The following is a 17,135-nucleotide window of genomic DNA, read 5'->3' as shown; positions in this document are numbered from 1 at the left end:
ACCCCAATTGCAATTGCATTGGTGGTGGCTGGTTTCAAGAATAAGAATCCATTATTGTGATTTTTTCAATAAGTAGTCAATAATTTAATAAATGGAGCAAAATGAATTTGTATTTGAGATGTGTTTCTGAGAGTTACAATCTTCTTGTGTTTACCTATATTACATGAATGCTATCGATAATAATATACAAAAAACAGATATCCAATGGGGCCTAAAAATGGGATATTAACAATGTGAGGATTGTTGATTGCACCAAAAAGCTCAAAAATGTGGGCGTAGCCTTCACTGCCAATCCCATATGGCTGATGGCTTCGCCAAAGCACGTTAGAAGTCATAATCCTTGATCTTGGCAGCAAACGCCCCTCCAAAAAAGTGGCATAACAAGTCTGAGCCCTCCCAATCCTCACTCCTCGTCGTCGTCGTCAATGTCATGAACCCAAGCCAGATCTACCAAAATAAAATCTAAATGACTCAACAGTTCAAGACACGGATAAAATCTAGACGGCCACAACCAGAGAGAGAGAGAGAGACCTTGCAGAACTGTTGGAACAGCTGCATTTGGGATGAGCAACCCAACAATTCGTTGATTGTCAGAAGTGGTCTCTATACGCACAACCCGGATTCTTTTATGGCTTTGACGAGCCTGTCAAAAGGAATTACTAAGTCAATTAAATAAATAGCTAATTTAACCAAGATTTCCAAAGCAGCAGGGGATGGATGAGACTGTTAGGCATCACAGATGTAGAGGACCTATGTAAATTAGGATCGCCACGAGGAAACATGTCCTTACAATTATTTCAATCATTTCATATGCTGGATTACAATATTGACCTAAGCATGTATAGTATACCATGAAATCATGCATTATATAAAGCAAAAAAACAATGGAGTAACCTGCTTGGAGAGTGCCTTCTCAACAGTGCCCCAAACAGGAAGAATGAGACCACCCAAAACGTTCACTTCCTGTAGCCTTCTGCCTGTAGTGCAGAAGCTGCCCAATTTACAGTTGGGACCGTGCATGCACTGCATGTGAAAACTCAATAAGCTGTTGCAACTCTATTGTCAAAATACAATGGCATAACATCTACCATAGTGTCATAAGTAATTTTACAACAGAAGCCTTTTTCTGTTTTAAACAGTTTTGTACAATACTACTATGAGATGTGGAGTGGTTTAGCAGCAACGATAAACTTACTACAACAAGTTACAGTAGCAATCATCCATGTTATAACTAGGGCCTAGGCCAGAACATCCTCCATAATAAACCCTCATTCTTTGCTACACAACTCTTTTGACTCAATGCCTCCATATCTTCTAGTTTGCATTATGTTACTTTAATTTCAGAGTGGCACTGTGAAAAGCCAAGTAAAACAGTTTCCATAGGTGAGAATCACAAAGGATTTAGATAGTTTTGAGTGCCCTGACATTCACGTGCGGTATATATACAAATTATTAACACAAGATTACAGCAGTTTGGTGCCCCTGGAAGTTCCTATTATCTCAGCTACTCTTACTTTATCCCAGCAATTGATCCCATTCACGTCGCATCAAATGTAGTTTCATTCTAGTAAGTATATGCACACATGTTTATAAATGAAAACTTCCATTTTATATTTATATATAACCATGTCGTCATGCCTCAACCATAAAAGAAAATAGTATATCAAAGCTTTTCAAATTGATTAAGTTCAAGTCAAAGTTAATGGGATAGTTACCTGCTTGGAAGAAACTTCATATTCACCTTCCCAGCCAGTACGCGCTTTCTCAAGAGCTGAAAGTTTTCTATATTTTTCTTTTAGTTCTGTTAGTGTCATCTCCCTGGATATTGGAAATGATCTCAGAAGCCTAGCAGAGATACTGATAAGGAAATCATGTGAAATTCGGGGTTGGAATGTCTATGCACCTGATAGACTCCCCAAGGTTTGGTCGGAAAATTTTGTACTCTCCACAATCAGAGCTGAAATGAGGATAACAAGATTTAGACACATAAGCATTAGCAGGATCTGATCCCGCATCTGCAAACTGGTAAATCTGTAAATACTTGTATGTTTACTCCAGATATTAGCAAAACGATACCAGAGCAAATTAAAGCAATCAGCATGGCAAACAAAAAATGAGACCAAAGTTCAAGGACTGAAAAATGTAAGAATACAAAATATAATGTCATCTTTATACTCTATAAAGCACATTTCTGCTACTTGCACATTCTTTCTCCAAGTTATGCATATACTTAAGAGGGTTGTGATATATGAACAACTAATTCCTAATGCAGAACTGTCATTTTTAGACAACACGGAGTTCATTTTTAGATCGTTTCGGAGGTCATTATTAGTCAGTGTTTAGTTCATTTTAGAAAGGATGACCTAAAACAATCTAAAAATGACCTCCATATTTTTAAAATCTGGATTTTCTAAAATGAACTTAGTGTTATCTAATAATGACACTTCTGCAGTTCTGCATCAGAAATTAGTTATATTTTTATCACAATCCTATACTTTACGAAGATGCGTCTAATCTTAATAACAAATAATCTGATATCTCAAAGACTCAAACAATTTTGAAAAAGCTAATCATGGTTCCGCAATCTAGCTTAGTAACCATGATTAACATGCCACTATAGTTCAGTGACAATACACTACTAATATGCGCTGTTTAGAACTTCAGACTGTTTCAATTAGGCCTGGGAGCAAGGCTGGTCCAATTACCAATACCCTTTCAAAATGGGTTGCAAGAGACCCGCCATGAATCACTCAAAAGTCAAAAGCCTAGGAGCCTCCCTAAGAAAAAGAGATAACCTGCCGGAAACGAGGAGACAGGCAGTATAGAGAGATGAAGACAGAAAACTAGAGAGGAAAAGTACTTTCGCGTTGGTAAACAGGGTATCACAAAGAAAGTAGGGTGTCATAGAACACGTTTTGACAAATAGAACATTAGTTTAAATCAATAGTTAATAAACTCTTAGAATTGTAGAAAGTTTGAATTTGTTTCATTAAATATTTTAAAGTTTAAAATAGTAATTAAATTCACAATTATCTGCATTAACTGGGGTTTAAAAACTGATCCCAGTGACCAATGCAAATCTCCAGTTTACTTGCTTGAATAGACAACCTGAACATATGCCGAAGACCAGTATTAACCACTAAGCATTGGCGACAGGTTTAAGGCATTAAATATGGGGGGGCTATGCCTCACTCTAACCAAGCACATTTAGACACATAAATTCTTTAGCCGTGTACTACATAACCATAATGGTAATGTAAATGTAACTCAAGAATGAAACATACTCTTCAACTGCTAACACGTAATGTCGTTTTCCCATCCATTCTCTCCTTGATTCGTAGAATCCAGTGTTACTTGATCCAGTATCACCCTTTTGCTTTTCCTCAAGCAATGAGGAAGCAGCCTGCACAAAGAAAAGTAAACATCCCTGACCTTCTAGAAACCAATAAAATTTATTTGTTAGGATTTTTTAAAATAAATTAAATACCTCCCATGTCATTCCTCGGTCCAAGGTGAAAGTAAACAACACAGTGGATGCTCCGGACATATTGTCAATATGCACAGTCTGAAAAATGAGTACATTAAGAACTGGTTATAATGTTAAACCCACAAATTCACTGAGTATTGTAACCTTTGGTGCTCCCTGCAACTCGATTGTGTTAGCCTTCACATCAACAATACCAGAATCCAGATGCCCTTCAATACGTGCTTTCCGAATAAGAATATCAAAGATTCCAACAAATAATTCGAACAGCCTGCAATACCATCAGTGCGACTATTATGATGACCATCAAACACAGAATAGTACTGGTCAAACAAACTACAAAACCTATTTTGAATCCCCGGAGAAAGTCCTAAAATTCGGTTCAGGAAACGCCCAACATCATTCATGTCTGAATCAACTATACGGCCAGAAAGCTTTCCAGCATCCTTCCCATTACCTACAAGCATTAGTGAATAATTTTAATTTGGGCTATGAAAACACAGGATGTAGGTGAATCTTAGTAGATGAGAGCTAGAATCTATGAAACTACCTTCTAGAAGCCGACATATATGAAAACACAGAGGGACAAAATGGAAAGTGAAACAATAGTCAAGAGAAGGCTAATACATATATTGAGATGCTTAGTATTACCGGTAGCTGGATCTCTAATTATTCCAACAGAATGAAGAGCAGCTCTTCCCTCTGTCATGAATTCTTCTATTGTTTCAGGTTTTTCAGATGAACATCCTGGTGGAACAATGGCCAAAGGTTCCTAATGATTCAAAACAATATAACAATAAGAACTCCACACAAAAGTAAAATCCATTTTGGCAGTTTTGTTGCAATATAAAAAAATCACCCAGATTAGTACCAGATCCATGAGTCCCTTATACAAATTGATTAAGGCCTTCTTTCCAAATGCACTATCATAATTGTAAGCACTGAGAGATGGTCCAGCTCTGCAATATAAGATGATGTAAGCCAACGAGTGCGGGTAGGTAACAAGAAACTGAAATGTACCTTATCGGCTACAACAATGGTATTACCTTCGGTCTCCCTGTGTCAGTGCTCCAAGAGATTCAAGTCTCTTTGCAACAATTGAAGCAAAACGTCGTTCACCACCAAGATTTGTGAAAAGCAGCCTATAAGAATAGAAAATTAATATACTTACATCTTCATATTCACTTATTCAGATTAATGTCCCTTTAAAAATTTGTTAACTGTGAATTTATAGTATGCCAAATAATTTTATCAATACACCAGGCTTACCTCCAGACTCATAATAATATTATCAATGCCCCATGCATACCTTCAAGCTCATATGTGACATGAGTGATGTACACTTTTGATTCTAGAATCATAGGTTTCATATTAGGTTAGGAACTTTTTGGAAATACCCACATTCAGTTTATTGAAGAAAAAGACAACCACTTGCTCGAAAATATATAAAATCTACCCAAATTTATTAATTCAACCTTCAGTCATCACTGCATGTGTAGTAATAGTACATGAAATTTTTCTTTTTGCAAAAGAAATTAAGAGGACATCGTGCAGTAGAGAAAAGTCCTCTACTGCACAATGAAATGGCTCTGTGCCGGCAATTCAAATTGGGATGTGCAAACATGAAACAAGCAAAAAAAAACAGAGTCCTAAATTTGCTTTAAAGTTTCAAGAATAATATATGAAAAATATTTATAAAACTCACATGGAAAACATAAAGAGGTTGAAATAACATTACTTTGTTACAAGCAATAAAAAATATTAACATTACTTTGTTACATAGTTCAGAATTTTGCATGAAATAAAGTTAGAAAAAATCTTACAACAGAATGATGTTTTGAAGAGGGTGAAGAAATTAGATTTGCACATATCAGTAATATGTATTTATAATTTTACATTTTTGTAGAATATTCGGATATTCACCCTTCACCAATAAAGTGGGTAGATTTTATATATTTTCAAACAAGTAGAATTCTTTTCACACTTTCGAGTGGGTAGAATTCATTATTGCCACTTTTTATGCCAATGTGAAACTCAGTTTGCACATATTGATGCAACAACTGTCATAAGGTCTTTTATTAAATCAGAATTCATAACCACCTATATTCCGGTGCAGAAGCTTGATTTGATCTGTGAGTTCTTCCAAATTGTTGAATGGCTCTATCAGCACTCCAAGGTAGTTCAAGAGTTAGATGAACTCTTCTTCTCTGTTCCAAGAACAAAATTATTCAACATGAATGAACAAGAAAATGACATTAAAGCAATAAAGCATGATCCTAAGGCAGAACCACAAAAACCACTAGAAAAAACATTCCAATCACGATACCTGATTGACTGCTCTTCTATCTGCTTGCAAAGAAACACCAGCAGATCCAGCCTCAGATATAATAGCTACTAGTTTTTTACCACTCATGAAGAGCTGTTTTTCGTGCATGTTGACCATTTCCATGGTCACATCTTTCCTAAAGCACACAGCGTATGAGTTTTAGCAACTACAAACACAACTCAAAGTGGTGATATAGGGGCATGTCACAACTCACGTGTTCCGTGCCTGATAAGTAACACCTTTTCCGTCAGAAGCCCTGACTAGCATGCCTCGTCGCCCTGTGATTTCTGCTACTTTATCAGGGCCTCCAAGCTGCTCCAGTATCACAGCCAATAAAATAAGGTGTATGGATAAGAAATTATGTTTGTACTTTATGAAAACTGAAATTACCTGATCAACAATATCATCTAACGGATTGTTAGGGAGATCCAACGATCGTATTATTTCTAGAAATTTCAATTTGCGTTCAAGGGCTCCTTCATATCTAATTTGGTGAAAAAAAATGCATAGAGAAAAATAAGAGATTCGAAATACTTTTAAGAGAAGCATAAACTGATTTCAATAAGGGTTGGTACCTTTTCAGCAGTTCTTCATAGTAGACTTGTCTAGCTCGGAGAAACTCCTCTGTTTTCTCCTTGCATGAATAACAAGACCAATCCTCAGATATTACTTCAACAACAGGTGGAACCAGACAAGCAGGGTGAACAAGCTGGCTGCAACATGAACATTGAAGCAATTTCTTCCTTTCCTATACTCATGAATAAGTAGACAATGAGGGACGAAAAAATAATGATGAAACAGCTATCCAAATCATCCTTGTCATATTAGAAAAGGGACAAAGGACATGATATATACCCCTTCCAAACTGCAAATGTTGCAGATCTCGAACTCATCATCAGATTCAGCTTCTGGGTCAGTGTCGCCTGCATTTTATACAAAGACCATTATGTAATTAAAGAAAATCATAATAATTCAAAAGCAAGTAGCAAAATAAAGATTATATGGTTCATATTTACAGCTCTACTAATTGTAATTAAAATATCAGCTTTTGTAATAAGTAGAGGTCTCAATGTCTCATACGTCCAAGCTTCATATCTCAGATACAGGGCAGGGATTTATGGGACAACCTAACCAAAAGCAAAACAGCTCTTTTTTTTCTTCTACTCGTATTAAAAACTCATATTTTAGCATCAACGCATGAAATAAATGATGAAACTGAAGACTATTTAAGCACAAGGACTTACAGTCTCAGACTCTCAATAAGATTTCTAGAGCAATTACAACATGTCAAAAATCATATAAAGCTGGGTTCAGGGTGTCATAATTGATTGTTGATTTTTCAGAAATAAATTTTCACATAAGATACTGTAATTACTTTCAGACTGCCACTCGCTTTCTTCTTCGCTTTCAACTTCCCGTTTGGCAACTTTCCTTACCCTCCCTGCAAATGACACACCAGGTGTAGCTGAATGCCTCTTTCTTTGAAGCTCTTTTACACTTTCCTCTGCACAAATCGCAAAATGAAGTCACTAACTACTACATGCCAAATAAGGAGAAGTTATTAAAAAAACATATAACAAACAGATACCAGCAAGTGGTTCAGGCTTATCTGGGAGGGGATAATTTTCCTCAACAAATTTCAATAATAACTCACGAGGCCCAGATATAAAATCATCAAGCTCCAAACCCTATCAAATACAATGAAAAGTTTCAAGAAGTTAATTAGAGAAAGTTATCTCAATAAAATCCATCAGAAATATCACTGATAAAGATGAAAATTAACTCTGTAATCACATAGTACTAAACATGAAATTTTCTTTTGCTCTTCATACAGAACCATGCCACAAGGACATATGGAAGTTTAAGCTATACTTTGAATTGCACAAAAACATACAGTGGAGAACAATCTTACATATTTAGTAATGACTTCCTCAGTCCTTGCTTCCCCAGTACTCTGTAGGCCTATAATCACGCACTTATTTTCCAGCAATGCTTGTTGAGAAAGTCTAACCACTGCAGGCACTTTAGCTGACATACAAACATGCCTAAAGAACCGCTGTATACCAAAAAGAACAAAACAACAAAAAAAACACACACATGCATTATCATAATGAGAAGTGACCTATGGGAAAAGGGTCAGATCTACGAAGCTAAAAAGATTTACTACAGTACCTGATGACTTGCCCAGTACAATCTCCACACTTGACTCGAATTAGGCTTCTCGTTGGTGAGAAAGGTGCTGGCTGCTAGCAACTCCATTCTCAAACGAGCCCAGAACTCTGCCGCTTTTTCATACATTTCCTGAAACCAGCAAAAAAAACTAGTAAGCACAAGATAGCCACATAAGAAATACTTATCAAACTACAAAAGGAATGAAATGGAAGTAAACTACTAACGAATTCATTAAATTAGAACAAGAAACTAATAAAATACAAGTAATGTTACTTGGTTGATGGATAGGTTTCCTCAGTGAACTTGTACAGATATAACAACAGACAGGAGAAAAAATGCATGTATGTATCATACCTGAACCAATTTGAATCACTCTCAATATATATAGGGTTGCATTAGGGTGAGACAATACCCTATATCATAAATAAGACCAATCTAGGCCCATGGATACATAAATATGAGTATATCAAAAATGCCAATATTGAATAGGAAACAATATAGATCTTACAAAAGGTAATCATAAAGCATTGAAGATTATTTACTAGTAAGTAATAAGACCCTCATTTCATGTCTGCAAAACAAAGTGATATTGAACATACCGTCATTTTGGCCTCCAATGGAACTTCAACCACTTCAAATTCCGCACCTTTGTAGCTCAGCGTGCGACAAACATACATCCCCCTAAATCGAAGCCAGTTTCAATTTAAAATCTAGGAGTTTACAAGATATTCCAAAAAAATTGTTCTAACCTTGCTTTCATATCCATGGCAACAAGTTCCAGAGCTCCAACACCCCCTTTATCCATTGCACCTGAAACAATTAACATATATTGTTAATGCTCATTTAAAGAATTACTTCATATGAAGAGAAGTGGATGACAGAAAATTAAAAAAAAATACGCTTGAGAAAATATTCATTAATCTCAAAAGTATGTGCACGCTTGAAACATTTCTAACCACCCATACTATGCCACATCTTATTTTGTGGGGCCAACATGTATGCAAGTGGAGAAAGAAAAGTAGCACAAGTAGAGCTCAAATGGAACGATATACCAAAATTCAAAATCCATCAAGAACATTCTGGATGAACAGAGCATGTTACAAATATGAACAAAACCTCAAAGATAGAAAGTGGAATATCTAGAACCAGATTTTGCCCTTGGATTGGGAAAAAGAGTTTGTAAAATATTGGGGCAATGACAACATAAAAAGATAGATCCTAGAGTAAATTGCTACACAAGCAATTCCAGAGTTCAAACTACATGAATATGTTCTCAGAGTGTGAATTAAATTCCGCCCGGTATTGAGAGCATATTAAGCAGGTAAGCACATGTTGAATGAACATTGCACCTAAAAATTCACGAAAGTTGAGAAATGATGTTCCAGATCCCCAAAGACCGAGGCGGACCATATAGCCTAAATTGCGTGGTTCAGAAGCACCAGTTGCTGAGCAATAGATGACACGAGCTTCAGGAAGTTTGGCCTGCATAAGAGAAATTCATAAGCAAAGAGAAATTATCCTTAAAATTATGCGATGCATATATAAAGTGCATATGTTGAGATGGAAAGTAAGTGCAGAAAATGAGGGTCTTGAAGCACACAGGTTCACATAGCAGTAAAGACTGCAGCAGCACACTGCACACATGCTGGCAAACAACCAGCATTAGGAGAACCATAAAAGGTCAAAATAATAATTTAGAGGACAAGAGATATAAATAAAATTCAGGATGCTGTATGGGACAGATATTCCAGCATAAGCATCTCGGTGCCCATTAAGTGCATAAATGCTTTGATGACTTCCTTGTTAGCACATTATCTGGTTGCTTTCTTCAGGCCGTGATGTATTATGTTAGTGGATACATTTGATCCTAAATATCCAAAAATGTGCTAAATGCTAAAACTGAAATCTTGTCATGGGTTAATTAATCTATATACGTCTTCTAACCCTTAGTACATGAATCAGTGGAAGCAAAGGAAGAAAATACAGATGGAAAACGATATTACCAAGTGCTCAACTTTACGAAACAAAACAAAACAAAAAAATGTCAAGTCACAGGAATAGCTTAGGAATAACATTAATACTCCCTCCGTCCCACTCTAAGTGAACCATTTTCCTTTTTGGGATGTCCCACTCTAAATGACACATTTCTAAAAATAGAAACATCACTCTCTCTACTTTTTCCGCCTCACTTACTTTGTTCTCTCCACTTAACTCACAAAACAGCACTACATATAATCTCGTGCCGAAATAGAAATGATCCACTTAGAGTGGGACGGAGGGAGTAACAATATAGAACAAAATTTGAGGAGTTCCACCTGGATATCAAGCACGGCTTCGCCCGTCTTTGTTGGCTGCCCCCCAGCTTCAGGAACCAGATTTTTAGCTTTATGACACTACAAGAATGCATTTACAAGTAACAGAAAAGTTCATCACATCATCGGTTATATTAACTAGTCAATACTCAATAGAGTCATAAGATGCCTTTTAAAACAGCCTACCTCATCAAATACAATGAGTCCATCCATGTCACCAAACCATTGCACAAGCTGATGCAAGCGCGAGCGCCCTCTCTCAGAGGATGCAATGAGGCTGCTATAGGTCAAGAAAACAACTCCCTCCTTAATGCCAACAGCCTTGGAATCGAGCTTAGAGTACGGAAGCTTGTTCAGAGCATGAACTACAAAGGAAAATTATGACAAAAGAAATATGAAATGTTAGAAAAGTATATCAAATATCAATGAAATAAAAAAATATATGACTGTGTATTGATTGCTAGCCAAACAAAGTATGGAACAGCATAGCACAAGCCAATAAGATAAAAAACAAAGACAGAACAATAAATAGAATGAAGAGTGTCTTTTCCCCATTTAACTTGCTGACATGTGCACACTGTATGCCACCCCCAAATGTTAACTAGCATCACAATGAAAGGTCTAATCTAAACATTATGGTTCTTGTCGATGCAGCAGAATTAATTCTAACATGTTAATATATCACAAAAGGTACCAAAAGGTAATAAAATCAATGAGCAAGGCAATGTCTTAATGTTCTCTTATTTACTTCAACATAAAACTAGTAAAAATCACAAAACAAAAATTACTAAGAAAATTTACTTCCCATCAGAATATGGATAAACTTATGATATAGTCCAGACCAACCTTCTATACATGTCGCACCAACATCGTCCAAGTCTCTTCTAGCATCAAATTTCAAGTCCGAACCTACAGATATCCACCTGCATGGGTCATTAGTAAAATATAATCCAAAAAATCCTTAGAACTCAGCAATCAGCCAATCACCTCATTAATGTCTCATAACTGATAAATCACTGTGGCTAGTAAACACAAGAGATCTCTAGCCAATTTTAATGCACAATACCGGAACATTGGTTCTTGCTGAATACTTACAAAGCTTTTCTTCTCCCATGGTGCCAGTTCTCCCATATTAATCCAGCAATTGTCCTTCCTTTACCCACACCAGCACCATCACCAAGAAAAAAACCAGCTCTTTCACCATCTGGAAGGTGCTGGAGATGTCTCTGCCACACGGAAGGTTTTACGGTAAGTTATGTTGGCGATGCACAGAAGATGTTTCACGTAAGTTTGTTAAAGTAACCTGACAAGCATAGACCAGTGTTTCGATCTGTAAGCATGACAATGCTTTTGAACTTTCAAGCTCATCCTTAATCCTGAGATCATAAGTGGGTTCAGGAGGTTGTACAGCAGATAAAGATGATGTCTCCACGACAGGATCTGGATGAGGAGGACCAATAGATAGTTTAGGTGGTCGCTGAACAAAACAGGGTAAAGTTTCATTAGAATTGGTCCATATCTTTCGGAAGCCTGAAAATCACATAGACAGAGAACAGTGGGATGGAATACATAATCCGTAAATGTTTCTCCAGCCAATCCACCTTCATCTTCTTCCCTTTCCACTTCGATGGCCACCTGGCATGAGTGAGGAAAAAAGCATTAATAATTAACAAGGTTCCAAACAATGAGAGTATATGTTATAAGGATGGGAAAGAAGACAAAATTTCATGATGAACAAAATGTATTCATGCACCCAAAGCAGTAAACTCAATATAAGCAGTTTAATGTAACAACTCAATACATCAGCATATGCATTAACCAACTCATTTATAGCAAAAGCAATATTTCATACTCCCTCTGTGCCATTAAAAATGAAACATTTTCCTTTTTGGGTTGTCCCATTAAAAATGAAACGTTTCCTCAAATGGAAACATCTCTATCTCTACTTTTTCTTCTCTCCTACTTTACTCTCTCTTCATTAACTCACAAAACAACACTACATAAAAACTTGTGCCGATTCCCAAATGTTGCATATTTAATGTGACGGAGGGAGTATTTTCCTCTTGCTACATTGGCGAATTTTTATAATATATTCTTACTTAAAAACCATAGATTCCACTCAGTAATAAGCAATCCTCTTGCAAAATGGGCAACAGGTGCATTACATATCCGAAACAGATACAGAGTAAACCTGGGGACACATTTGGATTGCTTGATAGACAAATACTAAACTTAGTCAAGCAATTGGTTTTTTTGAACTTACTATATAGTGGTGTCAGACATGGTTTGCTAAACTTGACTGTAGAAGAACAATCAAAAACCCACCCCTTGGATAACCCAGTCTAGAAATATAGGCCAATAATATTACCTGGATAAGTTAAACAATTGTGGCAGATAAGAAATATGGTTTCATAACTGCAAATACACAAACTGTACACAAGTTTTGGTTTTAGCAACTCTACTATTTTGTCAAAAAACACATGAATTTAAAAAAAATAGAATTTGGTATGAGTTCAAATTTCGTTTGCCTATTACTCAGTTCTCTAGTGTCCAATGTGAAATCTGAATATACCACTGAAAAGCTTTCAATGATATCTTTCTACTGGGATGTGGTATATGAATCCAAATCAGGCAAAAAAAACCATAATGAACTTTTCAACGGTACCTTCGGATGTCACATTGGGCTTTGCGAAATGCGAACCGAGTTATTGACCAACAAAATTTCGACTCATGCCAAATTCCAAAATAATAGAGTTGGTTAAAAACAAAAATTTTAGTACAGTTTGTGTATTCACAGGAAAATTAACCAAGAAATATATACTGATCGATAACCCTTTAACAATACTTTTACTCTTGTCTTATTGCTTGTCTATGATCTAGAACAACTGTAATTTTAAAATTTTAAGCATATATAGGTCCAGATCGCCACTTCTATCCAAAGCCACCTACCTTCACCTAATTCAACAAATAGCAGTTCCCTTCATACTCAACCACTGATCTTGTTACTTATTTAGTTTTTTTGCAAGGATTAATGCCAGGGTATAGCACTTATTCTAATCTTCACAGTATTTCTCCATTGTTTCAACTGATATATCAAGAAGCTAGACATGTCTCCAATTAAGATGAGGCAGCCAGCACCTTGCTTTTAATTCTGATAAAGATATCTTTTTGTGTATAACTTGAAATAATTTGAACATCCATGTTACATGAATTTACTGCAAGATGGTAAATTTTACGTACTGTCTTCCACAAGGTGGATTAAATATTTTTTTTCTTCTACCTGATCCAAATTAACATTCTCTAATTTATATTATTGGCTCTATGCTTCAGTACTGGCAGTCAGAAGCGCTAATGTGCATTCAAAAAGTAGGGTCCATGCGGGAAAATGAGATACTATGACAAAGTATCCATATCTGACATTGAGACAGTGAGCCTGAACATTAAATATCCAGGTTTTGCTGTGCAATGCGGGGCATTTTAGACCTTTTGCATTAATAGCATAAAAATATACACTCTGACAAGAAAATGTGAGAACATATTAGAGTTTCTACGAAACATTGTAATCTAACTATCAGATCAAAAACTCTACCATAAACGCAACATTTGCCACCGCCAATGGGTACAGTCTAAGACACAAAAACAAGAAAGCTAATACTATTAGTCTAATATAATGTATCTACTTAATGTGTTCTTTGAGTATACGTGAGAAGAAAATAATGTGCAGATCTAGAATGTGCGAGAACAGGCTGACTGAAAATGAGAAAATATTAGTTCCACAAACTTTAGTGGCAAACATTGAAATAACATAATCTAGATACCCGTTCAATTTAGAATCATTATAGATAACAGTACAAATATAGAGCTGTCAATAGAACCTCAAGATGACAACAGCTACGGTCTCTCATTTTTTAAGAGTTTCCAGAAATACAATTTTTGAAAGGAAATCTGTCTATCAACATACTATAAGTAAAATAATGCCCACACATGTGCATGCTCATTAATTACAAACTACCAACTTTTGTGGACCTTTGAGCCATTTCTTGGAAGATATTGAAGAAAATAATTCTTCAAGAATTGATTTTTTATTAAGAAATGTTTGTTATTTGTTAAGTTGCATGTTTGAAGAAAATGGATGAGGTGTGTTCATACAATTTAAATGAATGGAGGAAGATACTGCAAAGGGACAATTCACCACTGAAAAGTAACATAGTTTCATCATAGTCTATCTGAAGGCAAAATTAGATGGTAAGCTGATAACTGTATATACCAGTTGATACTTGATACCGGGAACAAAGAATAAGTCCATACTTCAAACTAAAAAGTAGTCACACTGAAAAGCTCCCATTTTCTCAATAATAGTATTCCCAATTTTATAAAGATCAAATATTAGATCATGTATTCACAAGTGAAACTTAGAAAACGAGGGGGAAAAAACCACAAAAATAAAATAAAAAAATGCTGATATTGATTGTCGAGTATAATGTGGATACTCATACTGTGAGAACATTTATCTGAAGCTAATAACAAAGTCCTCCATTGCTAGGATAGGATAATGTCACTTATTGACAGAAAATTATTCAGAATCAACTCAGACTATACTGAATTATGTCCCTCCATGCAAAAAAAAAGATTGAACAGCTTAAAACATGGCATTAATATCCTTGGTTAGATAGTGAAGCACGATATGAAAGTTACTATTTTTTCATGTCTTTGCCTTTAAACAGCTTATCCACCACTGCTACATTCAGTAGGACCCAAAAACAAATCCCAAGCGTCTATGCATGTCATTTAAAGGGATGAATTGCAACCGTAATTAGCCTTGCAGTATCTTAACTCAAATTGACACCAAACTACCAGCATTACACTTGTCAGCCTACAACAACTCAGATTGTGATCATCCCAGTAGCCAAATTGAAATGAGAAAAAGGAAAACCTCATTGACTTCCTCTGGCAGCGGCAGCGGCAGCGGTGGCAGCAGACTGAGAGACCTATGCTGGCGGACCGGAGGAGCAAACGCCTGCGAAATCTTCGAGAGATCGACAGCGAGACTAATTTGGCACTGAGGGCAATTGAAGCGCGACAAGCCATGCGGCACATTGAGTATCGCCTTGCAGTTGGCGCATGGAAGCTGGATCTTAGTCGGATCAATGCCGTGGGCCGGGGCAGTCCGATGCTGCTGGGCCTGGGCCTGGTTGGGCCGCATCAGCTCGGGCGGCAGCATCTGCGGCAGCTGGCACGTAGGGCAGACGAACTCGGTCAGGCCGGGCATCACGGTGAGGACCATCTTGCAGCCGGCGCACCGCACCTGGCACCCAGCGGCGGGAACGGAGCCGAGCTGAGCCGGCGGCGGGAGCGGCGGTGGAGGGGGAGGGACGATTGGCGGAGGCGGCAACGAGGGCTGCCCCATGGGGGAAATTGGGGATTGGTGGCGATGGGAGGGGATTGAGTGATGAGTGGAGTGGTGAGAATTAGGAGGAAATTGGATTCAATTTTGAAAAGATTGAAAGTGCGTGAATGTGAATGAGGGTTTGGTTGAGGTGAGGTGAATTTGGGGGAGAGAGGGAGCGGCAAAATGGAATAAAAAAGTAGAGGGGGATTTGGCGCTGTATTGGTGAGGATTGAGTTCGTGAAGATCCACGTTCAAGGCGCTACTTGGTTGGTTAAGATGATGCAAGTCACTCACGCCTCCACCCATGTGACGTGCTCGGCACGAGCGTGAGCAATTGGAATGCAAAGGACCGCGGTGGCTCACCATACTGCTGAAGTGGCCAGCTGGGGCGGGTGGTTCCTGGCGAGCCGTTAGCACAGTAGACAAACGCACTTCTCGAAATATAGAAGAAGAAAATTTTATTTTCTTTTTGAATCGAATCAAAACGAATGATTTCCAAGGTTTACTTTTTTTATTTATTTAAAAGCTAAAAATATCATTAATTTCATATATTTTTATATTTCGATGTTCGATAATTTTTCTTTCTATACTTTAATAATTTTATATTCAAAGTATGGATCTATTTAGTATGGTCTGCCAATAGAACGATCTTGTCCAAAATTAGTCTGACAAAGACAATTTGTTCAACACACGTGATCCAACGCTGAAAGCGGACTCGACGGCGACAGTGAAAGTCGAAACCAAAAAAATCTCCTTGGTCATTGACGCAAGTATGGGAAAATCTTTCTCGTGTGTTCCCCACCAATCGAGAACGTCGATTTGGGCGGGAGGAGTTGAACCTTCATCACCAAAGGAAAAGAGTTAATCGAAATATAAATCTAACTCACTTACCATACCTGAGGACGACCTTCCGCCGGTGTTATAGCTGTATAGGTCGGCTAATTGGGATTGCGCGTCGGGGTCATCATAATCGGTTTGAAATGCGAAGCCAAAGTTATGTTGTTGAGGAGGGGTAGGTCTTCTGACTTGATGGGTACTGTTATACTTGGTTTCATATTCGGTGTAGAGAGCACGCAAGTTAAACTCGAAGGTTTGTTGGATAATTGACCGGTCCGGGAGGTTTATTTGAAATGTTTCGGTTAGGTTTACTCCTCATTGGTCATTGGTATCCGCTTGCAATGCTTGAAGTGGAACAAGATCAATAGGACTCAAATTGTTATAATAAAAATCTAAAATCATGGAGGTACCGGCTAATTTCCATTTTAGATCCAAGACCTTTGCAATCAAAAACACCGTTGGAATCTCACTGAAATACTTAAGACATTTTTCAATCATATAATATAAAACACACATCAATTCAGGAGAAGAGGAAGCATTTTTCATCGCAGTTTTAAAACCAAGTGATATATACATGCAATGCTCTAAAACACGAACAGTAGTGCAATAATAAAC

The 17,135-nt window shown here is 37.1% G+C and overlaps 1 protein-coding gene across 3 annotated transcripts; it reads right to left on the bottom strand.

Annotated features, from left to right (window-relative positions):
- Nucleotides 1-83: 83 nt before the first annotated feature.
- On the bottom strand, nucleotides 84-16,049 carry LOC121774689 (protein FORGETTER 1-like). 3 transcript variants are annotated; one of them, XM_042171552.1, is made up of 32 exons: nucleotides 15,228-16,027; nucleotides 11,864-11,929; nucleotides 11,598-11,771; nucleotides 11,390-11,520; nucleotides 11,141-11,217; nucleotides 10,481-10,659; nucleotides 10,298-10,375; nucleotides 9,332-9,464; nucleotides 8,732-8,792; nucleotides 8,582-8,663; nucleotides 7,983-8,111; nucleotides 7,723-7,866; nucleotides 7,399-7,498; nucleotides 7,186-7,314; nucleotides 6,666-6,733; nucleotides 6,386-6,558; nucleotides 6,201-6,294; nucleotides 6,025-6,122; nucleotides 5,811-5,946; nucleotides 5,585-5,691; nucleotides 4,531-4,626; nucleotides 4,356-4,443; nucleotides 4,136-4,256; nucleotides 3,830-3,941; nucleotides 3,632-3,755; nucleotides 3,488-3,565; nucleotides 3,285-3,403; nucleotides 1,904-1,957; nucleotides 1,716-1,818; nucleotides 895-1,023; nucleotides 532-643; nucleotides 84-447 (listed from the first exon to the last, which is right to left on the bottom strand). In XM_042171552.1, exons 1-32 carry the CDS (start codon nucleotides 15,699-15,701, stop codon nucleotides 404-406), a joined length of 3,813 nt encoding a protein of 1,270 aa, XP_042027486.1. In that variant the 5' UTR covers nucleotides 15,702-16,027; the 3' UTR covers nucleotides 84-403. The 3 variants fall into 3 exon arrangements, 2 of the variants coding, with proteins under 2 accessions (XP_042027486.1, XP_042027487.1); XR_006044983.1 differs by lacking the exons at nucleotides 84-447; nucleotides 532-643 and having other exon boundaries at nucleotides 978-1,023; nucleotides 1,904-2,022; nucleotides 15,228-16,049; XM_042171553.1 differs by lacking the exons at nucleotides 11,598-11,771; nucleotides 11,864-11,929; nucleotides 15,228-16,027 and having other exon boundaries at nucleotides 11,282-11,411.
- Between the last annotated feature and the right edge of the window lie 1,086 nt (nucleotides 16,050-17,135).

The sequence above is a fragment of the Salvia splendens genome, chromosome 17 (genome assembly GCF_004379255.2).
Source record: "Salvia splendens isolate huo1 chromosome 17, SspV2, whole genome shotgun sequence".
In the NCBI taxonomy this organism is placed as follows: Eukaryota; Viridiplantae; Streptophyta; class Magnoliopsida; order Lamiales; family Lamiaceae; genus Salvia; species Salvia splendens.
This window is presented reverse-complemented; position numbering and strand designations above follow the sequence as displayed.